A 10,907-nucleotide genomic window follows, 5' to 3' on the forward strand; every position below is an offset into this window, starting at 1 on the left:
ACAATTATCCAGGATGTGGGTGAATACTTTACTACGCAGTAATAGAAATATCCGTTGAGAGGATTGGCACCTTTGATTTGGATTTCTATCTAATTAGATGACCCCTTTGTTATTTCATAATTGCTGTAAGAAAAGGGTCATCTAATTAGATAGCATGTGTGAATTACACGTGATTCACACAGAAATCAACGTATTAAATTTTCAACGACATGAGAGTAAAATGTTAGGCTTTTTTTTATTTAGATTCAATACCACACCACCGATGGTATTAGGTGAATTTTATGAAGACATGAGAGTGAAAAATTAGGCTTTTTTTTAGATTCAATACCATGCCACCGATGGTATTAGGTGAATTTTATGAATATATGAGAGTGAAATATTAGGCTTTTTTTAGATTCAATACCACACCACTAATTGGATGAGAAGAATTTGAGAACCAGAAAGTCGGTTATTTTTTAAAATACTGAATAAATACTGTTTATTTACTTTTGGCCCAGATATAATAAGCAGATGATCGTGTTTCATATCTTTCCTACTAAAAAAATGACCATTGCTGAAAAGTGAATTAATATAATGATACAAAATAATGATGTCCTTCTCCAAGAGATCTTATTTAATTTCGAAAGAGGAGTTAATATAGCAAATGTGATGTATAACCGACTACTATTTACTATTTGTTTTCCCTCATTGTAATTCATAAACTGAAGACAATAATATAACAGAGATTGATTTCTTCATTCAAATTACTCACGGGAGGTCATTGAGAAATATTTGTTTTTGTCAAGATTTCAAAATCTAGGAATTCTGACCCTAAGCTCGGCAACACTTAAGAATTCAGATATCCATGGTTTAATTTAATTATATTAACGTACCGTTTTAAAACAATACTACGGCTGTTTTGGGAGGGAACTAGTAATTTTGAATCGCGGTTAGATGACAAGGACGATACCTGAGCTGGTAACCCCCTTTTCAAGCTTCCGGACCACACCAGCGAGTGGACATTTGGCAGCGACGGACTTAACTGCACCAGACCCGCTGACACGACGGTTCTTCAGGGGGATCGGGTCTCGAATATGTAACCCTCCGGTCCCGAAAACGAAACCTTACCACCAGGTCACCACGGCCCTTTTGTATTTATGGAGGAGGGAAGAAAGTACTGACGAAATCAAATTTTATGCACGACTCTCTCAGATTCTTCATTGCCAGAAATAAAAATAGTTAAAGAAGTTAGAATCAATATTTAATTAAATCATTTAATTTAATTTCATCCAAAAATAAGAGAGAATGAGTGGTGTTCGTACAAGTGTGTTGGCATTCTACAGGCTAGGCCACTCGATTTATAAATATCTAAGTTTTGCATCGATATACTTTGGAATAATAAATGTGCATCTCAGAGAGATTTTTTTAAAATGTCGATTAGAAATTTAATTTTTTTAAGAAGAAATTGAGCAATATTTTTTCTCTTACGTGATAAAGTCTTAAAATATAGTATAAAGATGAGTTTTGCTACATTTTATAGCTTAAAAATTATTGCCATATGGTAAATATTTCAATTATTTACTATGCGGTTAATTATGCATAATTTATTTTTACATAATTTTCAACAACAGATTTGTTACAACGTAAATCATACCATTTTCACTGTTTCATCAAACATTAAAAAATAGTTTGAAACGTATAAATTCGTCAAAATCTCGAGCTCGAATTTTTTGACGATTTCTGTACTTTCTTTATACTTCGTATAAGAGAAAGTAGAAAAGATTGCTACAGAGACTAGTCCAAAATACCTGCTCAAAGATGGCAAACTATTACTACTCATTTATGAATTAAAAACGGTAAATTATATAAACGACCCAAATTGAATTTTTACTTCACTTCATAGGCAATAAATTTTAGTCGACAGATTTATTTTTTAAACTGTATAAAACATTTTTAATCGCTGACAGTTCGTCAGCGAACTTGTAAAGTGCTGTAAGTAACAACAACAACAACAAACATTTTAAAAGACTTCTTGCTATCGTTTGGATTTGTATGTTTTTTATATTTTGTACATTTCGGTTTGTTGTAAGCTGATAAATTAAACTTTCTTTTCAGAGGAAAGTGATTTTCGACCCCAAACGAACGACACTTTTCTTCTCCGTTTCCTTCGTGCCAAAAAGTACGATGTGAAAAGAGCCTTCAAAACCCTTCAAAACTACTATATCTTCAAGGCTCGCTATTCCGGGATCATGACTGACTTTACTCCAAAAGATGTGAAAAATGTGATAGAGATGAACAACATGTTGCTCATGCCATACAGACATCCATCAGGAGCGGCAGTGGGGTACGCAAGATTAGGTAATAATTATTTCATACTTTTCTGCTGATTTTTCAAAATATTGTTGCGAATCTGTAATGTTGCTTTCCAGCGCAGTTAGTTCCATGGTAAGGAAGACAATTTTATAGATTGCTTTGATAGATGCTGGATTAATGATCTCCGGCCTTGGCGACAACTTACAAATCATTTCGCAACTTTGGCGATAAAATGGGAGATTTCAGAATCTATAGGTATTATGGCGATAAATCCATTATAATGATCTTTTTAGAACCTTCTTTGCCCTGTCACAACCTTTTTTTAAAATTGAAGGAATTTCTGGACGGTAAAAGTTTTGGATGTGATAAAGATTTGGAGAATGCAGTGACCACCTGGTTTAATGAACTTGCCATAGAAGAGTATAACATGAGAATTCTGAAACTCGTGACTAGATACGACAAATACTTAAATGCAGTTAATTATGTAGAGAAGTAAAAGAAAATTCAGGTGTTAACAAAATTTCTTTTCCAATAAATATTGTATTTGTATAACTAAACGGTTTTATTTTCTGGATGTTGCTCATACTATTATGATACCACGATTTCTTTCTTTCAATAAGCTCTTGAGGAAGATAATATGATTGTTCATATGTGTGGGACAGTATAGCCCTTTCTGGATCTTGTGCCATTAAAACAAAAATTCCATTCAATATATTCTGTGGCAGTTCTGCATCGACCTAAAAATCTCCCATATTTAGCCTAGATTTGAAACAGATATTCATTATGAGAGACATACTTGCTAAGGCAGTTAAAGACACATAATAGACAGAATTAGAGATTTAACTGTCTGGGACATCCACACTATCTCAGTTGTAAAAGTTTAATGCATTCTTGTGAAGAGAAACCACGAAAAGATCCTTTTTCTTTAATCCATTTCGAAACTGAAAATTGCCAATTTTGGATACATTACCAAAAAATGATTACACAATATCTTATACTATTTGATGTTAAGAATGTGATGCTCTATTTGAAAAGCTCTTATTTACAATTTTAATCTGTTTTCACAAAATTTTAATTTAATGTTATTCAACAACATTCATTTATTTTCAGCACACTTCGACATCGAAAAGGTTACCAAAGAAGAAATTTTCGCCACCGCGCTCATAGGATTGGAATACCTCCTGCAGTTTGAAGCAAGTCAAGTGTGTGGCTACATTATAATCTTAGATTGGAACAAAATATCCATGCGGATTTTGAAACACTGGCTGTCTCCTACTTTCCTATACCGTGGTATCCGTCTTGTGCAAGTGAGTTGAAAATTATTCCTTTCACACTAATGCCATCTTTAACGGCTTTTCAGCTACTCCAGCTTTGAAGAATTCACTAATTATTTTGATCTACATTACAAAAGATAAAGGGTACGTCTAGCTATTAGAAAACAGATGAATTATCTCGGAATAACAAGAAAAGAGGGTTTCTTTATAGTTTTCTTTTTCATTTTGGAGATGGAACATCAGTTTAAAAGAGGAAGAACTAAAGCTCTGTCTTGCTGTCTTGAAGAAAGTTCATCATTATAATCAAATTTTTCAAGAAACTGTAGGATAATTTTCTAATACTGTAGGAAGGAATAAGCAGCGGCTTAAATTATAATAAAAGGTACTTAAAAATCGCAAAATGAACAGCAAATCAAAATCAAAACTCTGCATTAAGATCGTTTGTTGCTTTCGTCAAAATTATAAGACTAATAGTTAACAAACCTTGTTGCTGTTATTTCTTATCCCCTTTGGATTGAACTCCAATTCAAACCAAGTCGAAGAGATCGGGGAAAGAAGGGTGCAGTAGCTTCTGAGGGTAAGGAAGACCCCTGAGCATCCGAGGGCAGAAGTCTGAATTTAGCTCATATGAAGATGACACTCACGCATTCGCTTGCACAACCCCTTTTTACTGGGGAGATCTTTCACACACCTCACAGATAGAACAACCATGCCCGAACCAGGACTCGAATCCAGGACACCCAGATCACGGGGAAGACGCACTACCCCTAGGCCAGAACGCCGGCTTAACAAGCCTTTGGCTAAATAAATATTAAAGCAATTCAGAATATAAATTAAGATATTGCGATGATTCCTAAATTCAGATAACGATATTTAATGCAAAGTTTAGTACAGTATAGTAAAATGTTATAATAGCAGTTTTGCCTGTCCGTGCTAAAAGAACATTGTAACTTCTTTTAGTTATGCTATGCTTCGAAAATCATAGCTTAGCTATGATTTTCTACATTATATTTTAGGAACTATGGAATATTATTTTTTCCTAAGTTAAATGTTATAAAAGCAGTTAAAGGCTATAAAGTGTTGTGAGTATTTTATATGATATTCATATCTCTCATAATAATAAGCTAAAATGTGAGAGTTTGTGTCTTAGAACTCTATGAGCCCGATCAAGAGTTACCAATTTTGGTATAGGTATACTTTAGAACCTGGAGAGTTTTTTTTAAACAAAACAATTTTATTAAAAGTTAATTGTGATTTTAGATTTCTTTTCACAATAATTACCGAAAATATTATTGCACAAAACTGATTTATACACCATTTTTATGAATTTCAAAAATTATCTTTTAATGATACTTATATAACTGTCGTACGATTTTGCCCTGAATTTTAACAAATTTTCAAAATATTTTTTGGCCTAATTTTTATAAGTACAGTTTATTTTTGCAATGGAATTCAAAAAGTTTTCATTGTTGCATCAAATATCAAATTACTTGATTTTCTTCCGTTATTGAAAATTAAAAGAAGAAAGAGTCTTCTAATTATCAATGCACTTTACATACAAAATAAAAAAAAGTACAGTTATGAAATCTCGGAAAATAAAGTGAATTAAAGAATAACTATCAGAACTGTAACGTTTTCAATGGTACTATGATATCATGGGACTCGAATCCATTAGGAATGTTCATATACGCAAAAAACAGAACAGGTGTAAAACTATTGGGTGACCTTCAAGGTTTTACAAGGTTTCGGGTAGGCGAGTTGTCGTGAAGTGTACACCAAGCTTCAATGCCTGTCCCGACTTAATTGTTGAGAGAATCATGATCCTGAAATCCTGCGTAAAACATTTAATTAATATTAAATATAATTATAATTTCAAATAAATACATATCCTGTTACAAGAATCTAATATCTATTCTATTTTCATAATTGTATTTCCAGCGAACCAGTTGGTCGCCAAAGTCCATTATTTTATAATATAAGGCGTTTCGTAAATTTGTATTTTTAAGTAATTAATTTTTTTATTTATTAGATTAGTAAATTGTAGATATAGGTTTGGGACATTCTGTACGCTATGAGTATTTAGCACATATTCCAGTGATAAATTTTCTAAACATTTTAAAATTAACCCATAAAGAAATTCTTTTACTTCACAGGATTGTGTACCTTGCCGTGCCAAAGGCTTTCACGTCATCAACGAACCTTTCTTTTTCAACGTTGCTATCAACCTAGTCAAGAGTTTATTATCTGAAAAACTCATGAAACGAGTAAGTACAATTTTAAGTTAAAACTTTTTCTTATTAATTAAATAAATGAAAAATTATACGAGGTTCGTTTTTCTTTCAAACTCCGATGGGCCGTAAAAAGAAACAAGAGTCGAAAACAAAATTAAACTTTTTTTACTGAGTTTTGTAATGATGTGAAAAGGATTGCGTGTGTTTAGGAATTATGTGCCTTTTTTCAAAAAGAAAATTGTTCAAAATTTCGATACAGATCTATATTTTTGATCTAAAAACCGCATGCCAAATTTTGTGCTTTCATCTTACTGTGCTTTTAATTGCACAGTTCAAAAAATCCGTCAGATATAATTGCAGAAATGGAAATTTTGCTGTTCTTTTTTTGGCGATTACAATATTTTCTCCATCTATGATTAAACAATGAGGGGGAGTCAAAAAGTAAAGGGACATTTGAAAAAGTTGAATTTATTCTAATGACAGAAAACTGAAACATAGATCATTTTTCTACACTATTTGACAATTGCTAAGGAACAGTTACGTTTTTGGGAATAATTAAGTATAGACAATGATTAAAGAAATGAAACTAAGTACATATTTAGAAGAGAGGATGTGCATTTATTATAGTGCAAAATGGTGCAGATATCGACACATCGAAGAATTAAAAACTTAAAAGTAAAAAAGATGTTCCTCGGATGATTTCTAAACAGCCCCACAAAAATTGACTTTCAAGTGAGAATGATGCATACATGAGTACCTTAGTAAGATGTGAGATGACTGACCACGGATATTAATGCACATTTTGCATCTGTTCTCCATGATCTCCACTGAACTATCGAGGATTTCTTGGGGATATTGTCCCACTTCTCTCTCAAGGTGATTTTGAGCTCTTGCACTGTTCGGGGAGGGATGATTCTTTGTGAAACACGTCTGCCAAGAGCATCCCAGGCATATTCAATGGGATTTAGATCTGGAGAGTAAGCAGGACATTGAATTCGGACAATATTTTCACTTTGCAGTGTGTCCAATACCTCAACACTTTTGTGTGGCCGCGCATTATCGTCTATAAACAAAACGTCTGAATCTACAGCACCCCTAAAAAGACGAACATGATCCAGAATAACCTCTCTGGAATAGCATTGCGATGTAAAGCTTCCTCGCTCAAAGATGTGAAGCGGTGTTCTGCCATTGTGCATGATGCCTGCCCACACTATCACGCCTGGGCCATACCGATCACGTTCACTAATAAACTGTTGTGTATAACTTGTTCCACCCTCTCTTCACAGTAATTGGTGGCCAGAATCCCTTGTCGCACTGAAACAAGATTCGTCTGAGAACATCACTCTAGACCAATTTTGTAAACCAACCAACATGTTCCTTACACCAGCATAATCTCTCACGACGATGGCGTGGTTGAAGCGGGATGCAAGGAATAGGCTTCTGCGCATACAAACCAACTTGATTTAATCGCCGTGAGATGATTCTTGAAACTTGCGTATCGGTAGCGGTTGCAAAGTTTGCAGCTATCTGGCCAGGAGTTAAATTTCTTTTCCTTTTTGCCACGAGGGCCTACATAGCGATTCCCTAAAGATGTGGTGTTCCTACCACGACCCCAGCATGCTTTTACAAAGCATTTTCACCTTCAGCGGCCTTCTTTAATCACGCGATGACACTCTATGATACACCCATTGCAGCTGCTACAGTGGTGACACTTTGACCTGCTTCCAGTCGTCCAACTACTCGTTCACGATCGTAGGCACTTAAATGATGTCTTGCTGACATTTTGCTCTTAATAATTGCAAGAATCAAACATAATTTCAGAGAAAAAACTTTTATAACATCCTGCACTATTTTGGGTCAAACATCATGAATTTTCATATGAATCGTGAGATTGTATACAATGTCTTTTATATGGATAACGAATCCTAGTCTTCCACGCTCTCTCACTTTGAATTTACTTTTATTAGTGAGCTATCAGAGACGCAATTTTGCATAAATCACTTGTTCCTTATCAATTGTCAAGCAGTGTACATAACTATCCTGGACTGAAACGCACTTTCGCCAAAGTTTCCCAATTTTTTTGGTTCCATGGGAAAGCTTTTCGGTTGTATCTATAACCAATTTTGCATAGCAACAATGCTTTCTTCATCGGTTCCAAACATTCTTTCCCTTAGCGCTTTCTTAAGAGGTTCAAACATATGAGAATCACTTGGAGCCAGATCTGGGCTGTATGGCGGGCACTTCAAATTCCAATTTCTTTATTGTTTTGGCCGGCCGAGAAAGTAGCTGAGCGTTATCTTGCTGCAGGATGACACCTTTTCGCATTTTTTCACCACATATTGATTCATCTGTTTTTTATCACCGTATCCTCAACGAATTTCAAATTGTCTCAGCGGTTGGTCTGCCCAATCTTTCGTCGTCACATACAGAAGGAAATTCTTCCCTGTTTGAAGCGCTCTATCTTTTCGTAAATCTTGCTTCGCGATAAACATCTGCCACCATATTGCGCTTGTATTCGATTAATATTACCCGCAAGCTCGATACCTTTCTCAAACAAAAAGCGAATCACTGCCTCATTTTTTCCTCGGTGCAGATTTTGATAATGGAACTGCCATATCTGACGGTCCGCTGCATCCAACGACTAACGCGAGATAAGAGTGACGCGTTGCATGGAAGTGTTTCGACTACAATAATTCAGCGCTGGATATTAGCAGTGTTACCAAACCCTATAAAGAGAAATTGCAAAAGTCCCTTTACTTTTTGACTTTCTCTAGCATAAGGAAGTAATTAAATTAAAAATTAAGGAAGTAAAGAAAATTTTTAAACCAAAAAAATTATTGATCAAATTTATTAATTTGATTTTATTGATCTAAATATTTGATTTTCCCCCCTCTTGTTTCAGATCTTCTTCCACGGCAGCAATTTGAAGAGTTTGCACAAGCACATACCTCCAAGCATTCTACCTGAAGAGCTGGGTGGTGAAATAGGACCTCTCAGTTCTCACGTCCCAAATATGTACTCTAATATTTTAGATCGAGAGAATGCCTACGAAAAACTGAATAAATATGGGTTCCAGGAAAAGAAGATACAACATTTGAAAAAGCAAAATACCAGGAATGTCTTCTTGTAGCATTTTCGCCATTTTTTTTCCCCGTGTGTTTTTGCCATTCAAGCCAGAAGAACTTTCAAAATCATTCATTCAATATTTCTTACTAATTATGGCAACTGAGAACTTTTAATACTTTCTTTACCAGTTATGAAAAGATTGCTTGTACATAGTCAGAAAAGCAAGATGCTATAATGAGAGTATGAAGTAAGAAAAAACGTAATAAAATTCAAATATATCATTTTTTTCCTTTCTTTTTTTACATATATACAAAGGAATTGTAAATGTAAATGAGATATTATAAACTTTCATGTTACATACATAGGGTGGTAAGATATGAAAATCATTGACCGTAATGATGGTAAATTATGGTAGTATGCATTTGATGAGACATGATCAATGATTGTAATAATAGTAAATCTCAGTGATATGCTTTTGATCAATGAAAACAAATAATAAAAGAAAGAGAGAGAGAGAGAAATAGTTAAGAACAAAGTATCTTTTTTAAATAAACATTTTTTAATATTAGAAATTTTTAATTAAGATTTATTAATTAGAAATGAGATTTTAGTGTCTAGAATAATTGCTACCATATGTTCTACTTTTGTTCTGCTTATAAATTTCGATTAATTATGCATTATGATAGTGATTGAATTATTAACTGAAAACAATTGAATTATGCCTTTATTAAGAATTATTCACCTGTTTTCATGGATGACTCGTAATTTGTAATGAATTATGAATTCGGGTAATATATGAATCACTATATGAGAGTTAACTGAATTATGTTTATATTAAGAACTTTTAATTTGTCTTTATGCAACGCTCTCAATTCGTAATTAATTATGAATCAGATCAGTGTCTGAATCACTATATGAGTTAACTGAATTATGTTTATATTAAGAATTTTTAATTTGTCTTCATAAAACGAGCTCAATTTGCAATTAATTATAAATTTGAACTGCAAATGAATTATATGACTATAATTGAATTATTGCCTATACCGATGACTACTTTTTTCCATTGCTCAGTTTAGGTGCCAGTGATTTGTACCATTATAAAATGCATACTAATAAAATTTTGTATTTCATGAAAATTATTTGTTTTACCTCAGTGAGTTGAATAAATAACATTAATTCTAATCACTGAAAATTTTCGCGTTTCATACAAATCCAAAACTAATTTCTGTAATCTTCGAATCTATTGGTTTGTAAAACAATGATAATTAAATAAATTCTATTCACTATTTTTATATGTAGTTTTCGTCAAATCTATCATGATTTTAGATTAAAAGAATAACATTATACTGTTCTTGTCATCTCTAAGATTCTTAGATTTAAAACCAACAAGATTATCTTACAAAATAATATTTTTCTTCTTAATTACTGAAGCGGAACTTGAATGGAATTTCTCATGACATGATGGATATCAGTGGTATCAAAATTACACTAATATAATGTATAGCTATGAGAATGAAATAAAAATAAATAATATTAATTTTGTTCACCAAACGATAATAATATCGTTTGCTGAATTGAAAACGATAAAAAACAAAACAGATTAATGAAAACTCACTAAAAAAAGAAATAAAATGAAATTCTAAAGTTTGTTTGAAGCGAAGATATTAGAATTTTAATTATATAAAAGTAATTTTTATGATTTTTGATTTCATAATTTCTTTTCTTGAAAAATCAGTGTAGAATTTTCTCGCAAACACACGTTTTTTGTCTCAATCTTTGAACTCACCAGGAAATATTAACTAAACATCATTGGAAAAAAAAGCTATTTTATTTGTTATTATTTTAAATTAGAAAGAAATATTGGAATAAGAACTCTCAAAGAATGAAAAAAAAAGACAACAGAATTAGAATGCTAAATGTAGGAATTTTAGTTTTAAGCTTTAAAATTTATTGTAAAAGATGAAAAATTTCTTTAAATATTAAAATTCAACAAATTATATGTTATGATAAGGGTGCAAAATAAATTTTCTTATAAAAACAACTG

The 10,907-nt window shown here is 32.7% G+C and overlaps 1 protein-coding gene across 2 annotated transcripts in view; it reads left to right on the top strand.

Annotated features, from left to right (window-relative positions):
* LOC129975660 (retinaldehyde-binding protein 1-like) overlaps positions 1-9,144 on the top strand; it is a 49,383-nt gene extending 40,239 nt beyond the window's left edge. For both annotated transcript variants that reach the window (XM_056088768.1, XM_056088767.1), the window contains exons 3-6: positions 2,095-2,337; positions 3,403-3,599; positions 5,720-5,830; positions 8,700-9,144. In XM_056088768.1, the coding sequence (XP_055944743.1) occupies positions 2,095-2,337; positions 3,403-3,599; positions 5,720-5,830; positions 8,700-8,927 (779 nt within the window). In that variant the 3' untranslated portion in view covers positions 8,928-9,144. The remainder of the gene's footprint in view (positions 1-2,094; positions 2,338-3,402; positions 3,600-5,719; positions 5,831-8,699) is intronic.
* The last annotated feature ends 1,763 nt before the right edge of the window (positions 9,145-10,907 follow it).

The sequence above is a fragment of the Argiope bruennichi genome, chromosome 7 (genome assembly GCF_947563725.1).
Source record: "Argiope bruennichi chromosome 7, qqArgBrue1.1, whole genome shotgun sequence".
Taxonomy (NCBI): domain Eukaryota; kingdom Metazoa; phylum Arthropoda; class Arachnida; order Araneae; family Araneidae; genus Argiope; species Argiope bruennichi.